The sequence below is a fragment of the Lissotriton vulgaris genome, chromosome 2_1, assembly GCF_964263255.1.
Source record: "Lissotriton vulgaris chromosome 2_1, aLisVul1.2, whole genome shotgun sequence".
Lineage (NCBI taxonomy): Eukaryota > Metazoa > Chordata > Amphibia > Caudata > Salamandridae > Lissotriton > Lissotriton vulgaris.
In genome coordinates, this window is record NC_141687.1 from 1,236,740,014 (window position 1) to 1,236,752,035 (window position 12,022).

Below are 12,022 nucleotides of genomic sequence, written 5' to 3' on the forward strand. Positions count from 1 at the left end.
AGTTCTACTAATTACCTTTAGAGCCTTCCACTTAAAAGGGCCCACATATCTCCTAAAGAGTTTCAAGCAGTATATTCCAACTCGAACTCTGAGATCGTCCAATGCAAACCTGCTGACCATTCCGTCCTTTAGACTGACCACCAGGGGAGGGAAAGCTCTGCCAGTCCTAGGATCAAAGGCCTGGAACAAATTTCCACTGCCCATCCGCCAAATTAGCTTGGAACCAGTGTTAAGGAAGGTATTAAAAACGTGGATCAACAGCCTGCCTGATATGCAGTGCAAAAGCCTAATCTGATTTGCGTGGTGGACCACAATGAGCAGTTTGAAACCAGTCTTTTCCAGCTGTCTGGTCTTTCTCCTAGCGCCAAGATGCTCCTTGGAGTGGTAGTTGCGCTATATAAATAAATCCTTACATTACATACATTACATTACATAAATAAATAACTTAGTCTAAGGGGAAAAAAGGCCGGGCTACGAAGGAAGTATGAATTACGGGTTAGAATAAATGTTGTTGTAGGCCTACATACATTCCCCATTGCAGTTGTAAAGGTTGAATTTTTTTGCATATTTTATAGCCAGATATTTTATTCTTGACGTTTATAAACTCTGCATTTTTATCTTTACGTTTTTGCGCTCTACTTTATTACATACCAACTGATAAACACTTAGGCAACTGTATGAGTTGGAGCCATGGTGTGCACATAACGGTGCTAGAGATTGGGCCCATTGAATATTCTTGAAGCAGGATGAACTAGCAATACAATTTTTAATGGAGGTGCAGGTGATGGGTCTTAGGACACCTATACTGGACCCCGGACCCCTTCATATCCTCTTCTGTGAAACAGAAGATAAGGCACTGCAAGGGCAATGGCATACTGGGTCTTCCTCTCCCACTTGTAACAATCAAGAGTTGATGGGCTTCCCTGCTTAGTAAGTACTGAAGAAGTCTGCAGACAGTGGGACAAAGCAAGAAGGATCCTAATTGTTGTAAACAATAAACAAGCATTTGCAATGCAATAGGTCTCGCATTTATGCAAGTTTGAGCTATTGACATTGCAAATGACAGTGCCTTTTATTTATGTTTTAAAAACAAAAACAAAAATAAAAGGCATTGTCATTTGCAAAGTTAATAGCTCAAACTCGCATAAATGCGAGACCTATTGCATTGGAAATGCTTGTTGATCTCCTCACAGCTATTTGCTCCTCATCTGTATCACTTTGATCTGTTTTTTTCAGAGCTTTCAGGAATCGTTGGTGGTACTCATCTTCAAGTCAGACAACTTCTTAGAAACTAACCTTTTCTGGGGCAATGGTCTCTGGGTACAAGTTGCTTTATTACTGCACAAGGTTCTTCGTTAGGATCTGTACCTCTCATAGTCAAGTTTTTAGGCTGTGATCAATCAGTACCAACAGTTGACTCTCTTGGATGCCCCTCAGGCCAAACAAGTGCTGCCCCAGCAGCTTGCTGGTCCCGAACTGCTTGACTAACCTGATTCCTCTGTCTTACTATTGCCACCGGCACATTAGGAACAGGTTGTATCATCAAGGGGACTTGGGATTCTGCAAGTGAATTTCGGGAGATCTCTGCACTTGACAGCGGTACTGGTGACTAGGATCATCTAGAACGGCCCCTCCAATGAGGGTCCAAACACGTTTTGTGCATGTGTTTCTTCACCGTTACCCAGTCCTCCATACTGAGGTCATGGCACTGCTCCTGTTGGCCTGCATAGGCAGCTTCTCCATCCTGATTATAGACAGAAGGTACCACATCAATGAGACCCTTGCAGAAGTCAAAAATCATATAATCTATTATGTTTATTGTTTATTAGAGCATTGGCAGGAACAGCTGGAAGCCCCATCACCTGTCCCAAGATAACCTTGTGGGGTGACAATCCTGTCCTCTCATCTGGAGTACTTTGCAAACTCATCAACATCAGAGCCTTTTACCATTTTAGAGACTTTAGAAGCGCGTACTTTCGCCAGTCTGGATTTCAATATGCTTTTGATCTACTCCACCAAAGAAGAAGCCTTTGGTTGGTAAAACCAATGGAGCTTCTGCTTAATCTGTAGTGCTGCACATAACATTTTTAGGACCTCATTATTAAAATGAGTTCTGCAGTCTGACTCAAGAGAAGCCGGAAATCCGAACCTCAGAATTAATGCCTTCAACATTAATTGCGCCACAGTCAAACTATCATTCCTATGAATAGGATAGGTGTAAACCCATTTGGAAACAATAACTAAAACGTATCCTAGTCTGCTGTAAAGGGATATTTCCATGAAGTCCATATGTATCCGGTAGAAAGGATCTGCAGATTTATCAATGTGACCTGTGACAGGCTGTGTTTTTCTTCCTAGGCTTTGTTGCTGACACATCACACAACAATGACATAGCACTTCTGCAGTTACTCTAAATCTAGGATCGACCCACCTGTTGGAAAAGCTGCATGATTGCATCTCTCTCAACATGTGCAGGACCATGGTAGTGTCTTGCCATTGGTGACAGTAGGCTCTTCAGGCAACACTGATCTGCCATCAATATAAACCCATACAATGTCTTCTCATTTGGTGCAACCTGCTTGCACCCAACCCTTCTGTTCTGCTTCCAGCACCTCTTCCGGCAATGTATTCACTTCCTCACAGGTATCTAAAGCTGACAACAAATTACAATCTGTGACATTGAATGTGTCTTTAAGAATTTTTTCATTAAAAGAATGTGCATTCAAGGCACAATAACCTGCCATCTCGTTAGCATAATGGTTGCTTACTGTTACATAGTCAGCACCTTTCCAATGAGCAACACATTTGACAACAGCAATTTTGGCAGACAATTTTAGGGACTGCAAAAGTCTACTTATGCACTGTCCATTTCTAATGGGAAAACCAGAGGTCGTCATGATCCCACGCTGTGACCACAATTGCCCAAGGTCATGTAGGACTCCAAAGCCATACTGACTATCAGTGTAACTTGTAACTTGGGCTGTTCTGTAATGGTACATGCTCTTGTCAGAACTATAAGCTCTGCAATTTGCACTGAAACCACTCCTTGCAACCATGAAGCTTCCACAGTACATCCAACTGTACATACAGATTAATCATCTTTCAGATTACCTGCATTGTCTCTCAAACATGAACCATCAACAATTAACACATGATCTGATTCAAGCAATGGCTCGGCTGAGATATCAGGTCTGGACAGTACACCGTTTACTCAAATCCAAATAATCATGCTCAACTTCATCAATCACGTTCTCATTTCCAGGCAATGGCATCAAAGTTACCGGGTTTAGCACTGTGCATCTTTTAAGAATCACATTCTCTGCACCCGGCAAAATTTGCTTATACTTAGTCAAACGACTATTGGTCAGGTACTGTGTTTGAGTATGAATCAACAGTATATCCACCAATTGGGGCACACATACTGTCAGTGGATGACCCATGAGGATACATTCACATTTCTCAAGATTCACACATGTAAGTGCAACTAATTTCAAACATCCAGGCAATGCAGCCAGAACAGGGTCAAGTGTAGCTGAAAACTAGGCAATAGGACTGCGATTGCGTCCATGCATATGTGTCAACACTGAAAGAGTAAAGCCTTCTCTTTCACTGAAAAATATCACAAAGCACTTGTAATCGGGCATTCCCAAGCTGGTGCCCTGCAAAGGCATTCTAGCAACTCTGTGAAAACATTCATGAAATTGTCATCCCATGCTACAGGATCAGACACGTCTTTGTGTGTCAACCTCTGGAGTGGTTTTACTGTGAAGAAAAAATATTGAATCCACTGTCTGCAATAGCCCACCATTCCTAAGAACACGCAGCCTTCCTTTTGGGTAGCTGGAGGAATTCATGTTAAGAATCAATGAGATTCTTTCCTGTGACACTTTCCTCGCTCCTTCCTCAATGTGATGTGCTAAGTACAGGACTTCAGATTTTTAAAACTGTGATTTGGTTGGGGATACTTTATGTCCATTTTCTGCAAAATGGTTCAACAAAGCAATAGTGTCAATTTCGAAAGCTTCCTTTGTAGTTGATGCCCCAAACAGGTTGGGATACTGCACTAACACTGAATGGTTTGACATTTTTCAGAGCCACAAGATTAATTTTGATTATCCGATTAAAAACTGAGCGTCTCTCTGTATACCCTTGTGGGACTCATTCCAAAACACGACTGCTGTACTGGAAAGCGAAAACATTTTTTTTCATGCAATGGGATAGAAAAGAAAGCCCGGCATAAGTTGACAACTGAAAAACATTCAAATTCACATGGAATTTGAAATAAAATCACAGCTAGATTCAGTGCCACAGGACAGCATGATCAACAATAGAGTTAAACCTTTGAAAATCTTGCACAATATATTACTTGCAATTCGCCTCCTGCAAGCCCATAGTGGGATAGTTACATGGACTTCACATTATCTCCTTCAAGATCCCTTGCTCAATCAGTGAGTGGCTCACAGGAATAATTCTGGCAATAGTATCTGCAGATAAATTGTATTGTGGGATTCTTGGAAACTCTACCTTTGGTTTAACTGTAATTTGGACTGGGTTGACACCTTTGATTAGTCCGATATCTTTACCTGTAAAGTTTCAGACTTCAATTTGATGGGCAGATCCTTACTCATCAGGAGAAGATACATCCCTGCATCTGATTTCTGTTAGGCAAGTTTAAAAACAACATCCTCATTATTGATATGAAATTCAATGCATCTGGGTATGCAATGAATTGAACAATTTAATTTACATAGTAGATCACGTCCAAGCAGGTTCACTGGACTTTTGTCACACATCAAATCGATGTAGAGCCTTGAAGGATCATATTTTAACTGTAACTGGTTCTGGAATTGGTGTAGACAACTTTTTATTTGTAACTCCTGCAACTTAGATACTTTTTACTGAGAGGGGTAGGGTAGGAACCGCTGGCATAGCACCATTGTCAACATAGAATGAGACAGGATTGCCATCCACTTCTCCTACCACATAGGGACCACTCTGGTCTACCTCTATGGCTGTGCCAAACACGTTGTCTTCTGCCCCATCAGGCACTGTAATGTTAACAGGTCCTGCTTTCTGTCATCCAATTGGATCAAATACTGCTCTGCTGCATTTTGATTCTGGAAATAATTTGTATTCATCTGCTGTTTTTGATTCGCATTGTATCTTTGAACCTGAGCATTCTGTTGTGGTATTAGAGCCTTGGGCATTTGCATTTGCTGTGATACATTAGATTTCTGTATTCTCTGTCCTTTCTCTGTCCCATGTTATTCCCTTGAGACTGTGCAGATTCCACATTCTGCATATGATTTCCTACAATATTTATAACAGACTTACACTCGCTTCTCCAATGTACAAATTGTCTGCAAGCATGACATTTATTTGTTTTCTTCAAAAGCAACACATCAACACCAGTTCTAGGATCTACAGGATTATCACAACGTCTACCTTGGGATGGAAAATTCTGCTGTTGAAAATCATTAGCAGGTTGCATCATCGGAGCTTGATCATAACTTCCCTGTACTGCAGAGGTGTTCAAACTTTTTGATGCCGAGACCCCCTTGTAAAACCTTTTTAGGCGTAAGGACCCCCTTCCGACAAAAGTTTCTAGAAACTGGTACTCCTCATCATCAACAACTATAGACAACCATAAATGTGCCTGTTAGACCTCATCACATCCATCCATCCATTATTCATCCACCCACACTTTCACACATCCATCCATCCTACATCCATCCACCCTTTCATCCTTCCATTGATACATCCATCCACCCTTTCATCCTTCCATCCATACATCCATCCTTTAACCATCCACCCTTCCATCCATTCATCCATCCACCCATCCATCATTCATCCACCCACCTTTTCACACATCCATCCATCATTCATCCATGCAACCTATTATCCATCCATACATCCATCCTTCATCCATCCTCCCTTTCATCCTTCCATCCATACATCCATCCACCCTTTCATCCATACATCCATCCTTCATCCACCTAACCTTTCATCCATCGATCCACCCATCATTCATCCCCCCACCTTTTCACACATCCATCCATGTATCATTCATCCATGCAACCTTTTATCCATCCATACATCCATCCTTCATCCATCCACCCTTTCATCCTTCCATCCATACATCCATCCTTCATCCATCCACCCTTTCATCCATCCTTCATCCATCCACCTGTTCCTTCATCAATCCACTTATCATTCATCCACCCACCTTTTCCTCCATTCATCCTTCATCCATCCACCCTTTCATGCTTACATCCATCCATCCATACATCTGTCCACCCTTTCATCCATCCATCTACCCATCATTCTTCCACCCACCTTTTCTGTGACTCTCTCATGGGGCGTGGGGGCGTGGGGGAGGTGGTGTGTCAGTATATCTCAGCGTCTTCTTCCTTCTTCTTCCTTTCTCATGGGAGGGCATCTCTGTGCCTCCCTGCTGGGGGCGAGGGCAGACAGGGTGTAACAACATCTCACCGTGAAGAACAGCTCCAGGTATGAGGGCTCATGGGACTTGAACCAATGATTTATGGGACGTGGGGGGGGGGCGGAGGACCTTTCACGTGCAATCACTGGGGGAACACACAGCTCCTGGTGCTCAACGTCCATTGAACTCAAACTCAAAAGTACTAGTCAATGTCATGTGGTCAGCAGCAGCATGTTGTGACTAGCACTGGTCTCTGTCAGGTGGTCAGTGGTAGCATGCTGTAACTAGCACTGGTCTGTCTGGTGATCAGCGGTAGTGTGCTGTGACTAGTACGGATCTGTCCGGTGATCAACAGTTGCATGCTCTGGCTATCATTGGTCATTGTCGCCTGTCAGGTGATCAGCTGCAGCACATCGAGCATTGTTGAGTGATCATAAGAAGCATACTCCAGCTGTCACTGGTCACTGCTGAGTGTTCAGAGGCATCATGAAATGTCTCTCGCGGGCCATTATCAGACGTCACAGTCAGCATGCATTGCTGCCATTGGTAGTTTTCAGCTGTCACTATCCATTGGTGAGGCGCGGCATGCTCCAACTGTCACTGCTCATTGGCTGGGACAGGAGGCTCCATCAGTCACTGATCACCATTCAGTGGTCAGAGGCAGAGTCCTGCTGCTCTCAAAGGCAGCGTGCTCCAGCTATCAGTGGTCGCTGTCACAGGCAGCATGTTGTGGATATCACTGGTGACGGTCCGGTGGTCAGAAGCAGAGTGCTTCAGCTACCGCTGGACAGTGTCAGGCAGTAAGAGGCAGTACCCTCTAGCTTTCTTTGCTAGAATCAGCATGCTACGGATGTCACTGGTCACTACAGCTGGTCGGAGGCAATGTGCTGCGGCTATTGCCACATGCATCCCTGGTCTCTGCCAAGGGGTCAGAGGTAGCATGCTGCAGCTGTGAGGTGGTCAGATGCTCCATGCCCCATATATCATTGGTCAATTTCGGTGGGTCAGAGGTTGCATGCTGTAGCTATCACTGGTTTCAGTGAGAGTATCAGCTATCACTGGTCTCTGTCAGGTGGTCAGACGCTGCATGTCCAGGTCTCCCACTAGTTAGTCAAGGAGTCAGGGATAGTATGCTCTTGTCAACACTTATCACACACAGGCACTTTCACGTGCAATTACTGGCGGGACCCACAGCTCTGCAACGTCCATTGAACTCAAAGGGCTACAGCCTCCTCCCCCAGCCACCCCACCCCGCTCCCCCCTTGTGTATGTGAGCCCGGCTGAAACAGCTTGGACACACACAAAGCCACACCCAAGTACTTCACAGGTCTTTAAAAAACCTTTTACTTGTTCATGAGGCTTTGATGTTTTCCATCCCTCTGTGTTAATTAGGCCTCCGCTGTGAGCACCCTCAATCAACCTTACACCACTAAGGGAAACCACACGTTTCAAGGAACTGCTCTGACAGAATCTGCGACCCCCTTTTCAGGACTCCACGACCCCCCTGGGGGTCAGGCCCCACAGATTGAAGACCTCTGCTGTACTGTGTTATCAAAACCCATCTGATTTTGACTTTTCTACATTACTTTTATCTGGGCCATCATTATTTTCTCCTTGAGCTTCTTATGCTTCATCCTAATCTTGTCACCACAATATTTTGCGTAAAGCAAAATCTCATCTAGTGGTTTGCTCTGCCAGCAAAGTAATTGCTGTCAGGTCATGTTCGAAATCTCAGGTCTCAAACCGAACACAAACCTGTAAACAAAATGTCCCACATCATTATCTGCTATATTGACCAATCCACGATACTGTATGAAAGCCTATAGTACTCTCTCTTGGATTGTCTGGTCAATCTGTACATAATCAATCTCTTTTGTGGAAATTGTAGCCTTCAGGTGATTTATTACCTGCTGGTATTTCCTCATTACAACTAGAGATGGTGCCCCTGTTCTATGATCCCTTTCTGGTTCTGACTCAGGCTTTTCTCTTAATTTAGGGAAATCATTTGTAAATGACAAAATATCAGGCCTTGTCAAATTTACATCAACATAACCTCCTGCAGGTATTTCTCTCATAGGGAGCATTTGTACGTCCCATATACTACCATCAAAAATATCAGGTGATGACTTCACTCTAACTCCTTTGTTTCTTTCTTTTTCAATGATCTTCTTCCCACTTTTCTCTTTCTTTCCATTTTCTGATTAAAACCATTCGCTCTTTTATCTGCAATTTCTGTCTTTGTGCCCTCATGTTTACAATGTCTTTGTCAACAAGACCTAACCTTTATGATTTTTGTAAAATCTTTGAATTTCAAATATCTATACCATATTTCTAAGAAAATTATACCAATTTATCATGTTAATTTTGCTTGTCATGCTTACAGAGAAATAACAGTTCCTCCTCTTGGTAGACATCTAATCTTGAAGGGCTAAGTATTCCTTGAATCATTTCTTTCAGTTCAACTTTTATTCAGCTCACATCCATGGGTCCTCTATTCTCATGAACTGAATTTTGAACTGATCTTGAACCTGAAACCAGATCTGAAGTAGGTGCTGAACTAGAAAATGAAGTTTTCAGTGGAACTGAATTCATAGCTGAACCTGAAACTGAAGCTAAAACTATTGCTGAATTCTGATTATTTGGGGTACTATATTCTTTTTCAAATTATTGAGGGGTAAACCCGGATTGCTACCTTGTATTGCTTCAATTTAGGCTTCCATTATAAAAATTTGCACTTGTTCCAGGTTGCACATTTGGTGGCCCATTAGCATGTCGGGCGGATCGCCACCGCCTACATAGCGGTGGCGATCCGCCCGATATTTGTGCCCGCCTGCATACCAATTCCACCCAGCCATATTACTCTGGCGAGGGGGACCCCGGCGGACGGAAAGACCGTCCGCCGGTTTTCCGCCGGTTGGCAATCCGCCCGATCGCCTACCAGGCCGAAAAGCAGTTAATATGGTGGTGGTGTCTGGTAGACACAGCCATCCATATTATGATGCATGTGCGGTCATGCCTTTCCGTGGCGGCGTTAAGGCAGGCGGTTCTCGCCATAGGGGGCTCGTAGCAGGCCCCCTGGGATTCTGGGGGGAGCACATGGGGGGGTACGTCAGTACCATGCACAACATGGCAGGCACCTTTCACGTTGTGCATGGAAATGCACAACATGCCTTTTTGGCATAGAGGCGGTTGCTGCTGAGAGCACTGCCCGCCGCAATGTCAAGAATGCAGGATGCGCCTGACAGTGTGGCGGGCGCATCCTAATGTCACCCACAGGACCCCCGCACCAATGGCGGGTGGTCCCATTCTACAAAAGGATGGCGGGCGGACAAAGTCCGCCCGCCATTCTAATGATGCCCTTAGTACGGATGTATCTGGAACTGAAATACCCATTGGAACAGCCATGTCAGAAGCATGATAATTAATTTCAGGTGGGTCACTCAGTTTGGGACAAGGAAAAGGTGGAAATCCCTGCACCATTATTTGTGGTGGATCAAATTGTGTCTCATTAGGGACAACATTCATAGCTGCAGAATTATTAGTTTGAATCAGAACCAGGGCTGTATGAAGCATGGATCTTGCTGTCAGGTCTGACACACTGTGTTTTTTCCAGTAGGTACAATCAACTTGTGAACAGAATTTACCTGTAACCCAGACTTGTAAAGCGGCACAACAGGTCCAATAGTAACGGGAACAGTCAAAGGGCCCCATTAGGATGGCGGGCGGATCACACCCACCGGGCCGTTCGCCTCTTTTCCTTCTGGTCGACAAGTCGACCGGGCGGAAAAGGGATCAATTGTGGTGGTGTCTAACAGACCCCGCCAGCCATTTTAAGATGTGGGTGGGAACATGCCTTTCCGTGGCGCCCACAGAAAGGCATGCAGGAATTTCTTGCGGGGGCCTGTTTCGGGCCCCCAGGTACTCTGGGGGTGGGGGGTGCATATGGCTGGTACCTATGGTACCCCCCCTGCATTTCAATGTGCAACGTGGCATGCACCGTGCGGTTCCTGACACGTTGTGCATTGAAAAGCATAACATGCATTTTTAGCATTGCGGCGAGCGGTGCTTTCAGCACCGCCCGCCGCAATGTTAAAAATGCGGGATGTGCCCGCCAGTGTGACGGACGCATCCTAATGGGATGTGCGGGACAGCTGCACCCTTAGCGCGCGTTCCCATTTTGCCTGACATACTTATAAGCCCCAAAGTGTCTGGAGTACTTGAATTAATCAGGTTCATAGGAGCTGACATTTCTGTTTTCCCACTCACAGGAGAAGTAAGCATAGATTCCTTAGGCACTGCAGGCATTATAGGAGGATTAGGATTTTCAGCTGCTGGAGGATTCATCAATAAATCATTAAAAATGTGTAATTCTTCTTTCTCTGAATCAAGTTTTTATGTTTCTAAATGCTTTTTTATCTCTCTTCTCTTGTCCTTAGCAACTTCCTCAAACTCCAGCACCGGATACAGTCATGTTCATGTATTACATCTGCCCTCCACATTTTCAGTTGAGCATCCCATCCAGATTCTGCATAATGATCCATAGTTCTCCTATACCTCCCTTGAGATTTCTCTTTGTCTTGCTGATGAGCAATATGCTCCCAGGTATTTAAAGCCTCAATATCAGTGGATCTTACAGGGTCTTTCATTTCATACATTGATTTCCTTAAATTTGATAAAAACCCTCAAAATGAATGTTCCATAACGAGGAAACTGTAATGTCTCATCTTTCTCAGTAAGGTTATGCCAAAACTCGAGTTACACTTATGGATGTAATCCTTTGTCCATCATGACAATGTATCCTGGTGTACCCTCAGGTGGTGCTTCTACCTTTGATTTGACGGGTATGGTCTCATCTTTCATTACTAATTTCTGCAATTATTTAAAAATGTTTATTTTATTCAGTTCTCTATTCTCAAAATATTTCTGTAAATCCAGGAAATATAATTATCCCACAATTCACCTGTTCAGCAACCACAACCAATGACAGCGCAACTCTTATGACGCAGTCAACAAATTCCATGGCGGCTTTACACCAACCGAACAATCACAATGTGACACACTGTGACGTCAGTCTTGCTCCTTGCAGCAGCACACCCTCATTCACAGTCCTCTCCTGCATGTTTCCCTCTGAACAATTTAACAAAACAATACCAGTAATAAATAAAACTGTCAGGTCCACTAAAGGATATCCACTCTCACAAGGTAAGTAAACTTTTCTATAATTTTTCACTTTATATGAAATCTCAAGCAGAAGGATTTCACCCTTAATTGATATAGTTTTCCCTGTGCACTTGAGATCAAACATAACATCCATTTATCATTAACACACAAAGAGAATCCTTATCAAAGTGTTGTCAGTGATGTCCCATGACCGAAACCACAATACAGCAGACAACTCACTCAATGTCTTCAAAACTTAGACATCCCAATAGATAAATATCTCAAGACCTTAGGCTGTGACTGAACCTTTCACAACTTTAACTTTGCACAAAGCGCCACAATCATGCATGGGGACTTTAATCACTTCACTCCCCTCAACGCACAGCGATTTAAAAAAACACTATCTTAAGCAAAAGCCGT

The 12,022-nt window shown here is 43.8% G+C and overlaps 1 protein-coding gene across 1 annotated transcript in view; it reads left to right on the plus strand.

The window, feature by feature from the left end:
• Positions 1 to 12,022, plus strand: part of LOC147732424 (uncharacterized) — a 2,559,122-nt gene that overhangs the window by 1,344,524 nt on the left and 1,202,576 nt on the right. Inside the window, exon 67 of the mRNA XM_086954262.1 lies at positions 7,801 to 7,822. Within this exon, the coding sequence (XP_086810388.1) occupies positions 7,801 to 7,822 (22 nt within the window). The remainder of the gene's footprint in view (positions 1 to 7,800; positions 7,823 to 12,022) is intronic.